Consider the following 18631-nt stretch of genomic DNA (forward strand, 5'->3'; position numbering starts at 1 on the left):
CCATGAGCAGCAGCACCAGGCTTCAATGGCAAACACGTGCCCCTGATGAAGTTAATGACAAACCTTTCACTGACTCCTGCGAATGTGAATTTGACTTTATGCCTGTGCTACATAAAATAATTCTGCAAATAAAAACCAGGTTGCTTCATAGGCTTTTTTTTAAGCATCAAAGGCTATGTCTACAATATGGACCGCAGGATGGTGCTGAGGACCTAAGGTCCAAACCACACACCTTTCAAGAGGTTTTTGTTTCACTCTAGCCTAGTCCTGTGGCTTGAATGTCTAACAGACTGCACTTCTACAGCACATCTTCCAATCTGGTTCCATTTGAAAGGAGTCCTACCAATGATCTCTACACTGCATACTGCTACACAATGCATACAGTAAGTGGGGAAAATCAGGAGCTGCACTTCCGAAGCATACTCCTGATTTGACCTAACACACTAATGCAGATGCATCCAAGGAGCTTAGAATATGTCTGTGAAATAAAACCTCTAAAATTAAGGAGTACTGAGGCCCCCATGAAGAGGGTTAATAGGTAATAGACTCACAGCCTTCAATGTGTTCACACGGGTGCAGCAAACTCCAGTGAAGGTGAGTTTTACAGCAGCAAGCACTATGTTTCTGATTTCAACTATGCTCATTTCCCACCTGTTTGACCTTGTTATCTTCAGGACTTTCATTCAATTAGCCCTCCACATTTAGAAAGCTTTTCTATGTAGTTGAATATTTTATTTTCAGAAGATTTTGTTTAATCTTGACTGTCTATTCTATAGGGTCTTCTTTCCCTTGACAGCTTTGTAAAGTACACGTTATTGCATTAAAAAGATCATCTGATGTCTCATACATTTGTGATATACTGGGCTTTTTGCCCTCTTCACTTGGGCTCTCCCTCCCCCTCTCAGTTTTATACTAGTCAAAAAAGATTTACTTCTCTTCTAAAAATTAATATATAAATAAATACACTGTGAATCACAAACATTAAATACTTAATTTGAACCAGCAGAAAGACCAGCTACCGGAATTCTACAGTGGTCTGTTAGCTTGTATGTCTCTGCATGTGCATATTGAAGGAAACAGCAGAAATAATATTTTACAATTTGATGAACAACATATGACACAGAACCACTAGACTCCCAAAAAAAAGGGTTATAAACTTATGAAAATGTAGAATTCTGCCCTCTCCAACAAAAAAACCCTACACACTCCTTACTTGCACAGATACTAAACCATCATCAGTAAGGCCTGACATATAAATAAATTGGATTAAGGAAATATGTAATCATTAAGGATTAAACTGAAATATGTGTGATAAAATGGGACATTTTCTGACTACATGTTGGAGGTCTAAACAAAAAGGATGATGCTGTACCATCTGCTTTCAGGCAGACTCCTCCCCTGAGTTCAACTACAAGCTAGAAGGAGCCCATGAACTCAATTTAAACTGGAGAGAAAAAAGAGAAGGGGGACAAACTCTTCAGACCATGAGAATCAAACACGCCATTATCTCAATGCAAGCTGCAGATTTGGAGAATTATCTCTAAAAATTACAAGAAGCAATCGTATCATCAGAATAACAAAGTAAAAAAGACTACGCTTTCAACACGTGCAACAGCAAAGTAACACTGAGTTGCAAAATATGTATTAATTTTTTTTTAAAAGAGTGAGTCTTGAAAGTATTGGTCTCATAATAAAGTAATGCATACAACTCATTTCAGTAATTCCCACTTCTGAAAATCAGATTCTTGACTTGACAAATAGCCCATTCCATACTGAATGCTCCACTGATACTGCCTATTCTTTCTTCCCCATATAAACACAAACACAGAAGGGAAACATTCTACAAGCTGCCAAAGGCGCTGTATTAGCCCTTTTTTACTGAAAACTCACTTTAGTTTAGTTTCTGACAATGAGTACTTGGAAGAGAAAACGTTTCTAGTGTGTCAAGTTGATGCCTTTTCCCTTTTCCCCAAACTCTTCAACTATTCACCTGTCACACATTGCTAACTCAGAGGGGATGGCTTGACTATTATAAATTAATTACTCTCATAAACCAAGTATTTTTGCTGTTTCCCAGGGATTGCACCCAAGGTGAGGATCAAGCAAGGAACACTCAGCATCCAGATATGCAAGGTTCAAGCCAAATGGGAGGAAGCAGAGAGAAACTGACCCACGTTTTACTGCATCTGGCATTTGCCTTCCCCAAGCTGCTTATGAGATCACCAGCGCAGATACATTCCATAAGTCACTTTTTCAATGCCAGTAAGCTTCCTCATGTACCTGAAAAGTGCCTGACCTAAAAACTACAGGTATAAACCACTCATCTAGTATGCAGTGGTTTGTTTTCTCCAAAGAAATATCTTGTGGAACATTCACTGGAAAATGCAATAGAACTAGTTCTTAAAGAGACTGCTAAATCCAGCTTTCCCGTGTTTAGTGGCTAATACTCTGGGGAACCTTAGCTGTAGTTTTCAGTACCTTCTTGTGCTGTTTGAGATTTTGCAAGCATATTGTACAACTCTTTTAACAGCTATGCAAAAGAACTGAACAAAATGGAGGGGGGCTGACAAGAGGAAAGAGAATACAGAGTGAAATTAGGGTTTGAAATTGAGATGGTGGGGGTGGATTTGAAACGGAAGTTTAAAGAAAAATGTTGAGCAGGGAAAGGAAACTGGAAAAAGGAGATCAGAAATATTAACTTGTGATGAAGTACACAGCCACACCTTTTTATCATCTAATATTCAATCCCATTTTCCAAGTGACACCCCGTGGGAAAGCCCATACACAAGTGAAAAACATGCAGAGGAGAGGTGCACCAGGCTCATTAGCTGCAAACATCAGTGAGGATACAAAATTTCAAGTACCTAAGAATGAAATACTTCCATTGCCAAAGAATAAAAACACACTTCTGATAGACACTTCTAAAGACTAAATGGGGTCAGGAAAGGTGGAAACTTTTAATGAAATATATTACCAGTCACTACAATTATATGAGGCATGAAAATGACTGTGAGTGGAAAAACTAAGTTCTACAGTGCAAGTCTCCTGCTGTTCATCTGTGCTCTTTCTCACTGGATTTAAGGAAAATATGCATGTTTCCAGGCAAATGTACAACAAAAGCATTTTGGTTTTTAAACTTTATCTCCTGTACCCTACATCTGAGTCTTATCACCCCTCTGATGTCCCATAGTGCCCCTTTATAACCTTTGTTACTCAATTACTGAACAAGTTATCTCATTGTTACTCTCTTTTGAAGGAAGAGTTGAGCCTCTTTTCATGCTGATAAGATAGGCATAAATATTCACTCAAGCAAACATTCAATTGTAAAGTGTCTTGAGCAAACTACCAGAGTCTAAAGGTAGGAAGCAGTGATCAACTTCTTTGCTCTCTTAACCCTTTAGTCAATCCACCAGAACAAAGAGACACAGAAGATAGATGCTTTTCTTACAAATGAAATTACTGTTCTCTAAAGGAACGGACTTTATAACGTGCTTTACATTTATAACATGCTTCATAACACAGCAAATAAATCTGGAAGTGAAATACCTACCCATTTTCTGGGCCGGCCTCTAGGTCGCTTTTCACCAGTGGCTTCTGCTTTCTGTAAAAGAAACACAACATATTTTATACCTCAGCATTACTTAACAGCCTCAGTAACTAGGAACTCCTTTCCTGTAACATTAGCTACAACCATACCTCTTGGGTGGCACCAGGCCCCCCAGCTAAGCCGTGTGTTTTCTGGCAGAATGTGTGACTATGCTCCTTTTCTCTGACATTTCCTAGGCAGCGCCTCACCTGCACCCAAGTGTGTCCCCAGCCCTGATCCACACTGTGTCAGGGCCATGGCGGAGTGTGCCCACACAGCCCCAGCTGCCCAGGGCCCTCTGCAGAGCCACCCTGTGTCAGGCAGGGCCATGGAGGAGTGTGCCCACACAGCTCCGGCTGCTCAAGGCCCTCTGCAGAGCCAGGGAGTGTGAGGCAGGGCCATGGTGGAGTGTGCCCACACAGCCCCAGCTGGTCAGGGCCCTCTGCAGAGCTAGGGCTGTGTCAGGACCATGGCAGAGTGTGCCCACACAGCCCCGGCTGCACCCAAGGGTGTCCCCAGCCCTGATCCACATTGTGTCAGGGGCATGGACGAGTGTGCCCACACAGCTCCAGCTGCTCAGGGCCCTCTGCAGAGCCACCCTGTGTCAGGGGCATGGAGGAGTGTGCCCACACAGCTCCAGCTGCTCAGGGCCCTCTGCAGAGCCACCCTGTGTCAGGGGCATGGAGGAGTGCGCCCACACAGCCCCGGCTGCACCCAAGGGTGTCCCCAGCCCTGATCCACATTGTGTCAGGGGCATGGAGGAGTGTGCCCACACAGCCCCAGCTGCCCAGGGCCCTCTGCAGAGCTGGGGCTGTGTCAGGGGCATGGAGGAGTGCGCCCACACAGCCCCAGCTGCCCAGGGCCCTCTGCAGAGCCGAGGTGCCCTGGCCAGTCACCCAACATGCAGGCTGATGGTGGGGACACAGGGCAATTGGGAAACCTGGGAACCTCCAAGAACATCAAATCTAGTCTTTCATATGCCATCAAAAAGTACTTGAAGATACTAAATTAAAAATACAGCCTGTTTCAAGTTTGATCAAAGCAGTTTACAGCAGCTACAATTCATTTTTTAGTCTCATTATGTTCATGCATGAAAGTAATTAGGACAAAATATCACCATGAACATGTCTATGTTCTTATTGGGAAACAATTTCTCTACTTTTCACATGAAGTTTTTCAGGTAAAAGCACACCTTTAGGCTATAAGTAAACCTTCCATGGCCCAAAACACACCTTCCCTGTCCAGGTTTAAGGGAACAAAGTGGAAGAGGCCCTAGAAGTGACCGCTGTATTTATGTAAGCCCAGCAGTTGCTCCTGGAGCTCAGCTTAAAGGAAATATGGGTCCTTTTATAAGCTCTTCCACTAATTCCACTGAGTGACATTGTGAATACTACCACTAAAAACAGTACTTAGTAGTACACTAAAAAATTTACAGAGTTTAAAATGAAAATTCCCGGTTATTCTCTCTAGCTAGGCTAGGTTCATCCATACACTCCACCAGGTAAATTATCCTGTTCCACTCAAGATTTTGTCACCACCTGTAGTCAGGGCAAGATTTGCCAGATACAAGGTCCCCAAGAAAGAAGACTTTCAGTATACATGAATTGTGTTCCTTTGGTTTTCCCCCCGTTAACTGTATGTATATTTGATTTGCCCTTAGAAATTAACTGTGCCATTAAATAAATCACTTGCTGGTCAATCACTGTAACATACGCTGTAACCCAATGCTGTGCAAATCCGATCTCTCTAAAAGAGAACTTGAGCTGAGGAACTAGTGGAGGAATCTCTACAAAAAAAAACTGCCCTGTGAGTTAAATGCAATTACTTTGAAATAAATACCTCACAATAAGAAAGCTGTGAAAAATAAAATTCACACTCCTGAAGGGCAAAATTATCACTCAGACTTGTTAAAAGAGTAAACTTGAGCTTTAATAGTTTATACCGGTGTTACATGTAAGGTGAAACCCTCTTAAGAGAATACTTGTTAAAGTGCATTTACTATATCCTGTAGCTGTCTATTTCAGAGTTTTGTTTCCTTTAAGCGGTCAATTTCTTTATACCTTGTAACCTGAAGGATGCAAAAAACCAGATATGGTTTAGTGTTGATAACCTGCTTCTATGTTTACTGCATGAAACACAGGGCATAAATCTTAAAAAGAAATATCAGTTATAATTGGTCTTAACAAATCAACACTTGACATGTTATCAGAGCACTAAGGCTATTTATTTTCTTGTGTGTATTACTGCATCTGAAGGAAAGATCCTTTTCCAAAACTCTATTAAAAAAATAATTAACTTTTTGAGTACAAAACTACTTTGGTCTAATAATTAAAGTCCCTACAAACCTGACACAAATTTTAGCTTCAAATTATAATGAACATGAGAGATTTCTTTGAATAACTAATCTTTGCTTCCTGCCATAAACTGTCACACAGGGTGGCCGCTTCCCATGCAGCTCAGCAGTGCTGAGCTCTACCACCACCAAAGGTCCATGTCAGAAGTGGCCAGTGTTCCTGCTGGCCAGTTTGGGTAATGGTTTGTCAAGTGCTTGGGGACTGTGCAGATTGAAAGGCACTATATTCCTGCAGTATATGACTTCCACCTCATGTTAGAAGAAAAACATTTCCATAGCTCTTATCAAAACCAAATCTTTCCCAGAGGTGAGCTGAGCAAACAGCCAGGCATGCCAAAGGTGATGTTTTGGTACAGAGAGATTCTGTAAGTAAATAGCAAGGTTTTCACAGATTAAACTGCAGAAAATGAATGACAAGAACCTCCAAAGTGGAAGTTTTAATCTCCTTTTCAAGAGAAGAGCAAGACAAAACGGATTGAGAATAAATGAAAGGAGCAGTAGCAGCACAGTGGTAATGATAAATACATGAAGTTCAGAAAAATATTCCACCTCCTTCCCTCTTTTTTCAGCCTGCATTTTGCTAAAATACTGTATTTTAGCTAAGTGCTGTATTTTCTCCAATAGCATTAGACTTTCTTTTAACTGAAGCCTGGAAGAAATGTTTTACTGTGTATAAGCTAGGTAATCCATTGCTTCTCCATGAAAGCACATTGCCTTTCCCCTTGAACAGATTTTTGCACCATCAGAAACACTCCAGTCTGTTGGCTCTTGGCTTTAATTGAAGCATCGCCTCTGAAGCTAGGGGCAAATCCTGACAGAGCTCCAGGCCACCCAGAGATGGTGTTTGGTATGGGGGTTTTTAACATTTGGTGCTACTATGCTATGAGGCATGACCTTGCTTTTTACAGCTAAAACATGAAATCACCAAAACTTAAACAAGGGTCAGGTATGTTATCAAACACAAAGTGTATTTCATTAAAAATAGGAAATTTCTTATAAACAATAATATGAACACACCATTTTTGCAATGTCACATTTGAGGAACAGAACTATACTTTCTCACATTTAAAAGCATGATCTACATGGGAAGTGGTTTTTATTTATCACAGGTGAGAAAGATCATAATTCAGTCACTGCTATCTGGAAGTGAGCTAACAGTCCCCAGGAAGCTGTGCAATCCACTTAAGCCCTGTACCACAGGGCCATCAAACCCTGCTTCCAAACAGCTTCTCTCAGCAACTCTAGGACTTGACTGCCCATGATCTCTGCCTCCTTATTACAAAAATGTGCTGTACCCAGCCAGAAACCAAGGCTGTACTACTGAAAGCAATGAACAAGACAAGACAAATATAAATAATTGAACGGCTATAAAGTGCTCTTTGGGCATTGTCAAGGAAGACCTCAAATGCAACAGAATCCAGATTTGAAGAACTCTATCTACTTTGCAAAATGATCTGCTGGAGATCTCAGATAAAGTGTGTCAGAGCTGTAAGTCAGGTAAAATAAGTGATAGCTCTCAGGAGGAAGATCACTGTTGCCAAAAGACCTAGCCCAGGAATGTATCCCTCTCAAAAAAACCACACAAGTTATTTAGTCAAAAAATGCTCCTAAAAAATCTTTAGGCATTGACTAAGTACAAAAACATCACACTTTCCATGTCCTGTTTTATGCTTTTTAATGCTAAACAAAAATCAGTCTTCTGCTTTTCCTATCTTGGTCAAAACATTTGATTTTGAGGTCTCTTATTTTTTCAGAGCAATAACAATCACTTGATAAATTTGATCTTGTTTTCCCTTTAAGCTTGTAATGAGTGGTGTTGATGAAAATGAATGAAGCATGGAGAAGCCAACTAGATTTTCGTGACCCAATTCAGGGCAGAGTCCTCATCACATGCACTTTTCTGGTTTGTTGTTTTTTTTTTTCTTTTACCTTTGGACTGCTTAACCCAGGGGCATGCCTTTCTACATACCAACCTGGCCATGTAAGGTAGAGACAATAGCAAGTGTAGAAACACACAGGACCACAAGCTTTAGTTTTCAGAGGATGATGCAACAAGCCCTGTAGGCATTTTCAGTGAATCTCACTATACCAATAACTACAACAAAACTCAACATATTTTAGCAGAAGGTAAATTTTACAGAAGAATTTATACCATTGTATATTCCTGGGACATCCCTTGACAATTCCTGTAACGACAATCATATAATAGCTACTACTATTTTTTCTAATGTCAGAAATGTGTTTCCTGCTCCCAGACAGGAAAGTATTTATGCCTACACAGTATTTTTGTCAAGCCAAACTATAGGAACCAAAAAAAAAAAAAAAAAAAAAAACAAAAAACCAAGCCCTAGAAAGGGAAATGTGATGGGCTCAGAACAGAGCTCACCAAACAAATAAAATTCAACCACAAAACACCCAGGAAATTAAAAAGGAAGATTCCCCACTATGATCTTCCTGAAAAAAATAGTTGTGCTTTACAGAGAAAAAAACCCCAAACCAAATTCACATATTGTTATTTTTTTAAAATATTTTTAAATTAATGACAGAATAACTTGTTTAAAGATGCAGACTGCATAATAACAACCTAATTATGGGGACTCAAGTGCAAGGTGATCAGGAGTTTTTTGTCTCTACCTCTTTTTATCTATTTGGTAACACATTGTGTTCCTCCTGTTTGTGAAAATTAAACAATGGAGAAATGGTTTGACCTTCTATAAAACACAGTTTACTTCTCCGTCTAGTTTATAAAAACTTAGGCATGTGTGATATGCAAGGCTTTAAGGAAGAAAGAAAGTATATTACCCAAAATTAGAGTAATTGCCACATTATTAGCTGTTCAGTTAGTTTTGCAACATTTTGTATGCATTGTCAAGTTTCACATTGCTAATTTCCTAACAAGCACAGTTTGTTTTCAGATGCCCCAAGGCCAGTTTACTAAGACCAAACACAAGCTCTTAAAGCTAAAAAAAAAAAAAAAAAAAAAAAAAAACCCAAAATTTTTTTTTTTAATCCTGTGAACCAAGAAATTTTAAATATACAACACAACCACAATTCCAGGGAAAATTGTCCATCAAGTGATTTAAGGGTATTTCCTTTTTGACATATAACAAAACGAAGCCCCAGTTCTGGAGTATTTTTATCTCACTGCCAGTTTGTGCAATACATTTTTAATTGTGATGTGTAATGCTTTGCAAGAGAACACCCAATCAATTAATCATGAGTGCCTTCTCATGGCTGCTCGGTGGGTTCTCCTGGTTGCCGTTTATCTAACATGTTGTGAACACTCTGAAGCATTTCAATGAGCTCCCTTTGAAACATACAGGGCACGCACTATTCTTTAGAAATTCCAGCCCATTCCAGCTGGGTGTATAGTGCCCAGGTTCACATGTAGAGAGGCTTAAGCTAAGATACCCAGTGCTCTTTCTGGGAGTTGAGACAGGCTGGAGCAAGTCTTAATGAATGCATGTATGCATATGTATGTGTAAATATGTGTACCACAAAACTGAACATATAGTTCACTCCTTTTAGAGGTGATACCCTCACCACCAAATGAAGCTTTCTTGCAGTGCCAAAACATTCCCATCCATATTACAGTTAGAAAAAATACTGGAAATAATATTGCATTAAAAGATACTTTGAGATACGTGGTGAAAAGCTGATCTATTTTAGAGAGGGCTAATTATCAATTTGGAAAAGGGGCTAAAATATTTATTTGAAATGTGATACCAGTCTCATTCTTCTAGTGAGGCTTTATAAGTGTTTTATGTTTTAGAGGATTTATCAAACACTTACATACTTTATCTATAAACCTAGAAACCAGTAAGACCTGTAATTACATACCCCTCAAAGGGTTTTTTTCTATTACAAAAAGAGACACGTGGTCTTTGGTCAATTTTTTACATTAGCAACACCCAAAAGCTTTAATTAGAGCAGTAACTTGATGCATTCTGAAAATCAGAATGTTACAATGAAATTACTCAGTTTGTAAATTAGACTGGGAAAGCATAACTTTGTACCAGAATCATCTGGAAAACTCTTGATTTGATAAACCTACACATATATGAATGTTTTTAAATTATTTTCTATTTATACTCATTTCCAAATCACTTATGTAAATGAAATAATGGCAATACTCCTTTCAGAGGCATCTTTTAAAAACATTTCTACAAATCATTTAAAATTTTATCTTACTACAAATGTTTTCCTAGGAAAGCCAACACTCCTAGGAGTAATATTTAAAATACTAAAGCTCACATTTGGATTTGCTAGACTAATAAAAAACTTCTCCCTCTCTTTTGAAGAGTGACATATAAACTATTTTAACATGAATCTGAGAAATGCTTTTACTGTGTTTATACTTTAATGTATAAAGAAAAAAAAATCAACATTTTAAGCACATTACCTTGCAGAATGGCTTTGAAAGATTTTTAATACTAAACTTGTAAAGCATTTTTTACTAATTCATGGATTTCTTGACAGAACATGCTGCTTTTTTTCCAGCCCATAAAGAAAAAAAAATAAAATCAACTAAAATTTTGAATTTAAAGACAGTTGGAAAAGTACCTCAAACAAATGTTGAAAACACTTTAAACAAAACAGACATGAAACCATAGTCACCTTTTAATGATTTAATATTTATCAGTAGTTGCTATAATAATTTATAACTCTGAAAACTATCAAACTTAATATGGTCAGTACCATAGGCATACTGAAAAATGAACCATAATTAGATGAGGACACAAATACCTTCCACACGTTTTGTCACCCACCTCCTTAAAAGATACTGATACACATTAGCACTACAGCTCACTCCCAGATTTTGTAAGCTTTAGTGATTTAGTATCTGTAAACTAGTGCTAACTCCTGTAGAACCAACAACATAAACAAATCTCCCATATTTGTTTTCAAGCTCATACACAACAATTTGCCTTCACTAAAATATTTCCTACAGAAGGGTAAGCATGATTTGCCTTGATAACACAGCTTTTTAATAGGGTGCTTTCCCCAATTAAAATAAAATTTAGACAAATTTTCATGTTGTATTTGTGATGTAAAATCCATGCACTAAATGTAATGACTTCAGGGAGCTTCTCCTGTAGCTGAAGGCAATCAGAACCACCAGAATAAAGTTTGATCCCATCACCAAGCAGAAACAGTGGTTCAGAAGACTAAAAGCACTTCCAGTAAAAGTCTCTTTGAAACTGATTACTAAACAAGATATAACAGGCTTTTACTGTAACTGGAAGTTTACTTTACCATCACATTTTAAAGCTGTAAATTTCAATATATGCACTTATTTCCATCAACACATAATTGGATTTACTCCTAATTAACTTATGTTTGACAAAGCACTTAGCTTTAATATACAGATTTGGTCTGTAGTAGTAACAACTGTAAGTGGGCAAGAAATTAATCTTCCTCTTACAAAAATCATAATGAAGAAAATAATATCCTTGACTTCCTTACTAGATACAGGACATCTCATGGTTCCTCATGAAATTGTTATTTCACTGATCTGTAGACTACTAAAAAAGATGCCCTTATAAGTTCTGTACTTAGGGTCTTGATGTTAATTCTAATTTTAAAAATGTGAAATTCATGTTTTATGTAGCTTCCATTATCAAAAGAGTTCCAATCCCACACTTCACAACCTAAATTATTGGATTTTTTGCTACCAGTTGATAAAAAAAAAACAGCATTACTAATTTTTTCTCTTTATTAATCTCACCTTCTGAGCTGCTTTAGAGGGACTCTTGTTTTTGCTTCCTTTGGGTCTTCCTCTTGGTCTTTTAGGAGATGGTTCACCAGTTGGTTCCTAAATACAGGAAAACATGCTATTGTAGCAATGAGGCCACAACTAACCCAGATGTTCTAAAGGATAAATTAATCTGAGAAGTTGCTTAAAACATATGAATTAACAGTGTTATTAAATAACATAATATTAATAATACAACATAAACAATTTAGCAATTCCAGGTAAAGGAAAAATATATTTTGCACAATAAATAAGTTTACTTCTCTTGCAATTACATAGAAAAACTTGGGAAAGTGTGAATATTCTAACACATAAGTTATAGCAGGAAACACATTTTTTAAAGATGGTTATGATTTCCCTCATATAAGAGCAGTTATTTAAAAAATAACACAGTTACACATTTAATTTCAATTGCATTGCATTATAGCAAGATACAATTATCACATGTAGTTTCTAGCACAAGCTTTTTGGGGGGGAAAAGTTAACTACCAGAATATTGTTAAGTAAGATGGGACTACTCTCTCAAGGGGGCAATTTGTTTTTGTTGTTCTGCAGTTGGCATTATATTCACACCTATTCTAAAGAAAACTGATTCGTATTAACATACAAATTTAAATGTTTCTTCATATAGAACACTTATAAGCCAAAAAAACTCAACAAAGAAAAATTTGAAACAAAACCCCAACTCGAAAATGAGTCGACACTGACTATTTTAGCTATTCTCTTAACTAGTTCCTTTGCCTGCCAGTAAATAACCAGTCCTTAAAACTGGGTATGAATTACTAAGAATTCAGATTCCAAATATTTATTCAGTGAATCATAAACACTATAAAACTCTTCTAGTCTTGAATATTATACATTTCGTTCATATTACAGGATGCAGTAGAATTAATTAAGTGCAGTTTGTTAACTTAAACCAGTTTAAAGCCCTTCAGCTTTCATAATTCCCGGGTAGGTTAAAGGGAGGCTGGCAAGGGGACTCCCCAAGTGCTGCAGCTCAGTGGCGAGCCCCGCAGGCACTGCACATCTGGCTGAGCACGTTGAAGGAGACGCGTTTTTCTTTCATTTCCACACATTTAAATGCTACAGGAGGAAAAAAATTAGGGAAAAAAAAGAAAATATAATATAGAAAAAGAAAATAGAAAAAGAAAATAGAAAAAGAAAATAGAAAAAGAAAATAGAAAAAGAAAAAAGAAAAAGAAAAAGAAAAAGAAAAAGAAAAAGAAAAAGAAAAAGAAAAAGAAAAAGAAAAAGAAAAAGAAAAAGCCCGGGCACAAGCCAGCAGGGTCGGTGGGTGCTGGCTGCCGGGGCTGGTCGAGGGCAATCAGGGGGTGAAGCAGAAGGGGTACAGAGCCCGCAGTCACCGGACCGATGGCAGCGAGTGTCACCAGGGGCAGAGCGAGGTAACGGGGGGCTCTGCTTTTATGGCTTCCCAAAAAAAGTACTTTCTGTGAAATTTACAGGACCATATCGGGGCGGGGGAGGGGAAGGAAGCAAAGCAGCCGGGTTTCCCCCGGCTCGGGGCTCTGCCGCTCCGCGCTCTCCGCGTTTCGAGCCCCTCGAAGGCTCTCGTGGCAGTGGGGCTGATGCCAAATGAATGGGAAGTAAACACGTTTAAAGCCCGCGGACGCTAGCTTTAAAATGAGCTCCACGGACAGCCCTGCTTCTCAATCGTGACTTCCGAAGGGAGGCAGGGAAAAGGCTGCGGGCGGCTCCGCGCTGCCCCCGCCGAGCTGCGGGATTAATTGGTTGCATCCGCAGGCAAAATCCTCCTTCGGCGGCGCCGGCGGCAGGGGCTGAGCGCGGCTGGGCAGCTCCGGGCGATGCGACAATGGCACTTCGGGAAAGGAAGGGATGGGGGTGGGGGTGGGAGTAACACACGGATCTAGCGACCTTAGCGCGAATTCGTATCTTGCGAGTCAAAAAGAGGAGCCCAGCGCGTTCGTGTCGGGGCCCAGGTGGAGGCTGTGGGTGTGGGTGGAAAGGAGCAGCGGGCTACGGTCCCCGCGTCCAGACACGGCAGTGCTCCCGTCGCCTCGACCTGCCTTGGGAAAGCGCCGGAGCAAAGGCAAAAGGTGTTGCAAATACAGGGCAAGCCCCCTCCGGCTACCTCCCCCATCTCCATCGGCAACGGGGGCACCTCTCTCCATACGATGAGGGGGGCGAGGGGGGGAGGTGGGGAAGGGGGGGAATCCGGGGGTGGGGGGGAGGAAAAAGACGAAAAAAAAAGCCTATGCGACTCTCTAGTCACCGTCCTCTCCCCCAGCCCCAGCATCTAGGGGCAGTTCAGGGGCTGGGCTGGTCAAGATCGGAGGCGGCAGCAGCGCCCGGTGGGACCCGACACATGCACACACACGCGCGCACACAGATTGAGATATAGCGAGGGCTCAGAGAGGAGGGAGACAGGAGAGCCCCGATCCCTGCTTCTCGCTTTCGCAATTTCAAAATCAGCTCGAAATGACCCAGCGAGCGCTGGTTGGTCGGAGCCGCGCTGCTCCATGTTCCCCATTTACATTGAAAAGCCCCAGCTCGCTCCCTGCACAATAGTGAAAGTCCCGAGGAGGCTCCGCCGTTCAGCCACGGGCAGGCAGCGCCCCGTCGCTCCGGGCTCCGGGGTTCCCCCGCCGGGGCGCCCGCCGGAGCCCCTCGCTACGCGTCTGCACCGCCTCGCCGGGAGCAGCGCACAACAAAGCCCCCCCGCCCCGTCGCCAGGACTCCTTGCAGCACAATACGTACATGTACATGCCTATAACACTATACATCTGCGGCTCTACGTATCTACACGATACTGACTTGTGGTTGTTTCCTGGGTCTGCCTCGTCCTCTCTTCTGAGGCTCTGCGGTTGCAGGTTGCTCCTGGGCAGCAGTGGAAGGCTGACCGGGTCCCTCACCTTGTGCACTCATCGTGACTTCTGCTGCTCAGCCTGAAACCAGTCTCTCCAAAGCACCTTGAAGGGGGGGAATCAAAACGAGCTCTTGCTGCTTTTGCTGCTCGCTGCCACCACCACACCGGACGTCCTGGTGCTGCCAAAAAGGAGAAGAGAAGGGGAGGAGGAGGAGGAGGAGGTGATGGTGGTAGTGGTGTTGGTGGTGGTGGAAGAGGAGGGGGAATGAATCTCTCTTACAATTTAGGAATGGTTAGTAACATGAAGCAATTCAAAAGAGGAGAGGTTTAAAAAAAAAAAAAAAAAAAAAAAAAAAAAGAGGAAAGGCAGAGTAAATTGCAGCCCTGGAAATGCAAGGAGGAGAGAGGGAAATAGTCCGAGGGTAGTCGGGAGCAAACCAAGAAGAGGGGAAAAAGCCCTACAAATTGAAAGCAAGTGGTGGCTATCGCGCTTAGATCGGATCAGGACAAATTAAGATAAGACACACTGAAAATGGACTGAGAACACTGCACAATCTTGCCAGAAGCATGCACCCTGGGAAGACGGGGATTTCGGCAGCAGCGGGAGCAGCGCGCAAAAGGAGCGATCATTTAAAAATAATAATAATAAAACGATTTGGGAGATTGGGAGGGAAAAAAAAGGGGGGGGCGGTCCTGGGTTCGTGTCTGTGATGCGAGCTCCTGGGACTGGAAATATTATTATGCGAGTCCTGCCCACGGACTAAACTAGGATGAGGGTTAAGGGAGGGAAAAAAACCCAAAACCAACAACAAAAACGAAGGAAAAGAAAAGAAAAGCCACCTTTACCCGTGGGTGGAAAAACCAGGAGGGGGCTGTAGGGAAAAAAAAAAAAAAAAAAAAAGAGAGAGAGGAGGAGGCAGAGCGAAAACGCGGCGATGGGGGGCTGGCGGTCGGCCAGATAAAACACGAGCAGCACGGCAGCCGGGGCAGCGGCGGCAGAGCGCGCCGCCGCCTCACGTGTCCCGCACCGGCCCGGCCGCGCCGCCGCCGCGGCTTTAAAGGGCCAGGCCGGGCCCGCCGCCCGCACCGGCCCGCCGCCACCGCGCGGGGCTGCCGGCCGCTGCACGTGCGCGCCCCGCCGAACAAAGGCGGCCGGGCCGGGGCCGCCCCGGGACGCGCCCGCCGCGCTCCGGCCGCCGGGAGCGCCGCTCCTTCGCCGGCGCTGCGGGCGCTGCCATCGCGGCGCGGGCTGCGCGCCTCGCGGGACGGCCGCCGCCGCGGTAAGATGTGGGCGGCATAACCAACCCGACGGCGGGTCGGAGCTGTCCTGCCGGGAGGGTGACGGCACGGGGAATGACCTTGCTCAGAGCCCGGCCCCGACATTGTTCTTCCTACGAGCATGGCGGGGCCGCGGGCTGCGCCTCTTCGCAGAGCCCGTAGGCAGGATGTCCAGCACAGCCCGCTCCCTCCGCCGGTGTTCGGTCCCTCCCGTGCGAGCCATGGTTAGGCGCCCCTCCACTGTGGCCACACGGAGATGGCCAGGGAGGACCCCCCTGTCTGTGCGTCCCCCCCAAAAATGTTCACACCTGGGCTTCATGCGCAGCTTGGGCATTTCCTCCAGCCCCACTCCTCCCACAAGGTCTTGCCCTTTGGCTGACAGCCACCCCTGTAGTAACTGTCTGGTGACATCCTTTCTCCCCTACTCGGGGCTGGCTGGACAAGCGCAGGAGAGCGCTCAGAAGGAAAAGTTGCTTTATCGTATATAATACTGAAGAGGGCAGAGATACTGCTGCAACACTCCTTATGCAAACTATCGAAATACAGCCAGTTTTCTTGGCACCTTATAAATTCTGATGTCTACCGATAAATAATAAGGGAACAGGCAGAAACTTACTACAATCAAACACATGCAGTCATTGACCAGCAAGGACTGTGCTGAGGAGACAGCTGAGTTATTTTCTATGGAATAGAAAAAGTACACTGCAGACAGATGGGCTAAAGAAAGAGTAATCCTAGAACACTTCTTAAGGCTGAAAATATTGCCAAAGTGTTCTTAATCCAATCACAAGAATCCCAAAGCCTGCTTCACTCCCATCCCCAAAAGCAACCAGCTATGGAAGATAGACACAGTCCACCTGTTCAATCTAACAGCTATCAGAAAAGCCTTGTAGTCCCACTGCATTTTGTAAAATATTCGGTTCCCATCACACCATGAAGAAATCCACAGAGTCCTACATCTATTCTGTACATCAAAAGAGTAAGCTGCTGTATGTGATCAGGATTCCAAGTGGAGGTTGTGGAGTCTTTAAAGTGCAGCAACACATAACTTTTATAACATCCATTAATCTCTTTAAAGCATATTCCTGTGTCCATTTCTCTGGAAGAAAGTGTTACATGCAACTGGTAAATCCGTCTCTACAGAATCATCCTATATGGACTATTAATTGTACCACTAGTCTTCCCTTGAGCAGTTCTAGTAAAAATGCTATCGTTCAAAGAGTTTTTACATACAGCCATAAGCAAATAATTTGCACATGAGATCAGTATTCCTAAGCTCACTGTTTTAAAGCTGTTCTGGACAAGAAAATCCTTGATGCTTGCACTGTGCCCAGCACAACGGAGTTTGGGTTTTTCTACAGTCTGACTACAAATTGACCATCATAAGAATCAGTATCCAGTATCTAAACTATCTATAAACAACTTTGTGTCTTTCATTTATTTGAAACTATCCTGATTCCCTCCTTAAACAAAAATGCTTAGACAATAAATCAGTTCCTTGATACTGACATTGCCTTATGGCAACTCTGTGGATACAGAGCTGACTAGACTCATCAAAAAACTTGTTCTTATGTCATTTCCATACAGAGTACCTTAACCCAGGTAAGCAACACAACATCCAGAACCCAGAAAGCCTGACTTCCTCAAGTGAATGATGGAAGCTGAGGAGCCGGAAACAGCTCTTCAGTTTTTTCCAGGTTCCTTCCCAAAACAGATGTGGTAGCGGTTCTTTCCACTGTTCCAATCCATTCTCTGACAATATAGCTGTATTTGCACAATATTCAGGGCAAACACCAGTGAATACAACTTTATAATTAATCAAAGGGACTACTGCAAAGTCACTGGAGTAGACATGACCTACTTTCCACCAACTTTGGTCTGGGATTTAAGCTTTGGTCTATTAACAGAAGTATTAATTATCAGTGGTTTTATTTTTTTGTTTTCTGGAACCGTTCATAATAGTATAGGAAATTTATAGACATAAAATCTGGCCTGATTTCTAGTCTCCATGAGTCTTAAACTCAGGATATATCCAAAGAAATCAGAGGAATTTCCTAGGAAATTAGGAAGAAGACAATGAAAAAGAATGTGCAGATTTTGCTACCTAACCCAGAACACTTATAAAGAGGCCATTTGTTATTCTGTAATCAATGTGATGGCTTGTAGAGGTTTCACTGGCCTCTCTTCTCAGAGGAGATTTTTTAAATTGTGCATTCTAATAGCTGCAGTAAAATTTTGCATCAGAACCAAGGTTGCAAGAAAGTATCTTTTAGAAAGACAGAAAATTACAGGTTAAATAGGCCTTGGAGATTATAAATAGCAGCAATAAATAGCTTCCCTTGCTCACTTCTTCATCTGTTTCCTTTCTCAGAAGCTGAGGGATGCAGAAGAAACCATGCTGTATGGTCACAGGGAGATGTCACCTATAGATAGCAACCTAACATAGTCCATACATAAGTACAACTAACTCCACCAGTCTGGTAGTGCTTTTACACAAGGAGAGAACTTCTTTATTTTTTACAAGTTGCTACTGAAGGTCTGTGATGCCAAATGTGTGATAGGAAGTGTGTCCCCAACTTCATAATGCCTGCTCACTGTGTACATACATAGGAGGGCAGAGTCAGGACACCCCTATGTTCTGCTCTAGCAGGTCCTATTTCTTCCACCTTAGTTCTCTTGGAGTGCAAACTACTCAAAAAGGGGCAGTGTTAGTAAGTTTAAGGCCTTAGCTCAGAGAAAGCAGCAATTTTTTAACTTTGAAAGAGATCTCTTGCCAGGAATGGGAGAGCAGATGGTAAAATTCAGAAGAATTTT

At 42.0% G+C, this 18631-nt stretch overlaps 1 protein-coding gene across 1 annotated transcript in view; it reads right to left on the reverse strand.

The window, feature by feature from the left end:
- The window catches only part of HMGA2 (high mobility group AT-hook 2), a 107490-nt gene extending 92705 nt beyond the window's left edge, over positions 1–14785 (reverse strand). Inside the window, exons 1-3 of the mRNA XM_058022789.1 lie at positions 14488–14785; positions 11668–11754; positions 3551–3601 (exon numbers count right to left, since the gene is read on the reverse strand). Of these exons, the coding sequence (XP_057878772.1) occupies positions 3551–3601; positions 11668–11754; positions 14488–14598 (249 nt within the window). The 5' untranslated portion in view covers positions 14599–14785. The remainder of the gene's footprint in view (positions 1–3550; positions 3602–11667; positions 11755–14487) is intronic.
- Between the last annotated feature and the right edge of the window lie 3846 nt (positions 14786–18631).

Source organism: Melospiza georgiana, chromosome 4 (genome assembly GCF_028018845.1).
Source record: "Melospiza georgiana isolate bMelGeo1 chromosome 4, bMelGeo1.pri, whole genome shotgun sequence".
In the NCBI taxonomy this organism is placed as follows: domain Eukaryota; kingdom Metazoa; phylum Chordata; class Aves; order Passeriformes; family Passerellidae; genus Melospiza; species Melospiza georgiana.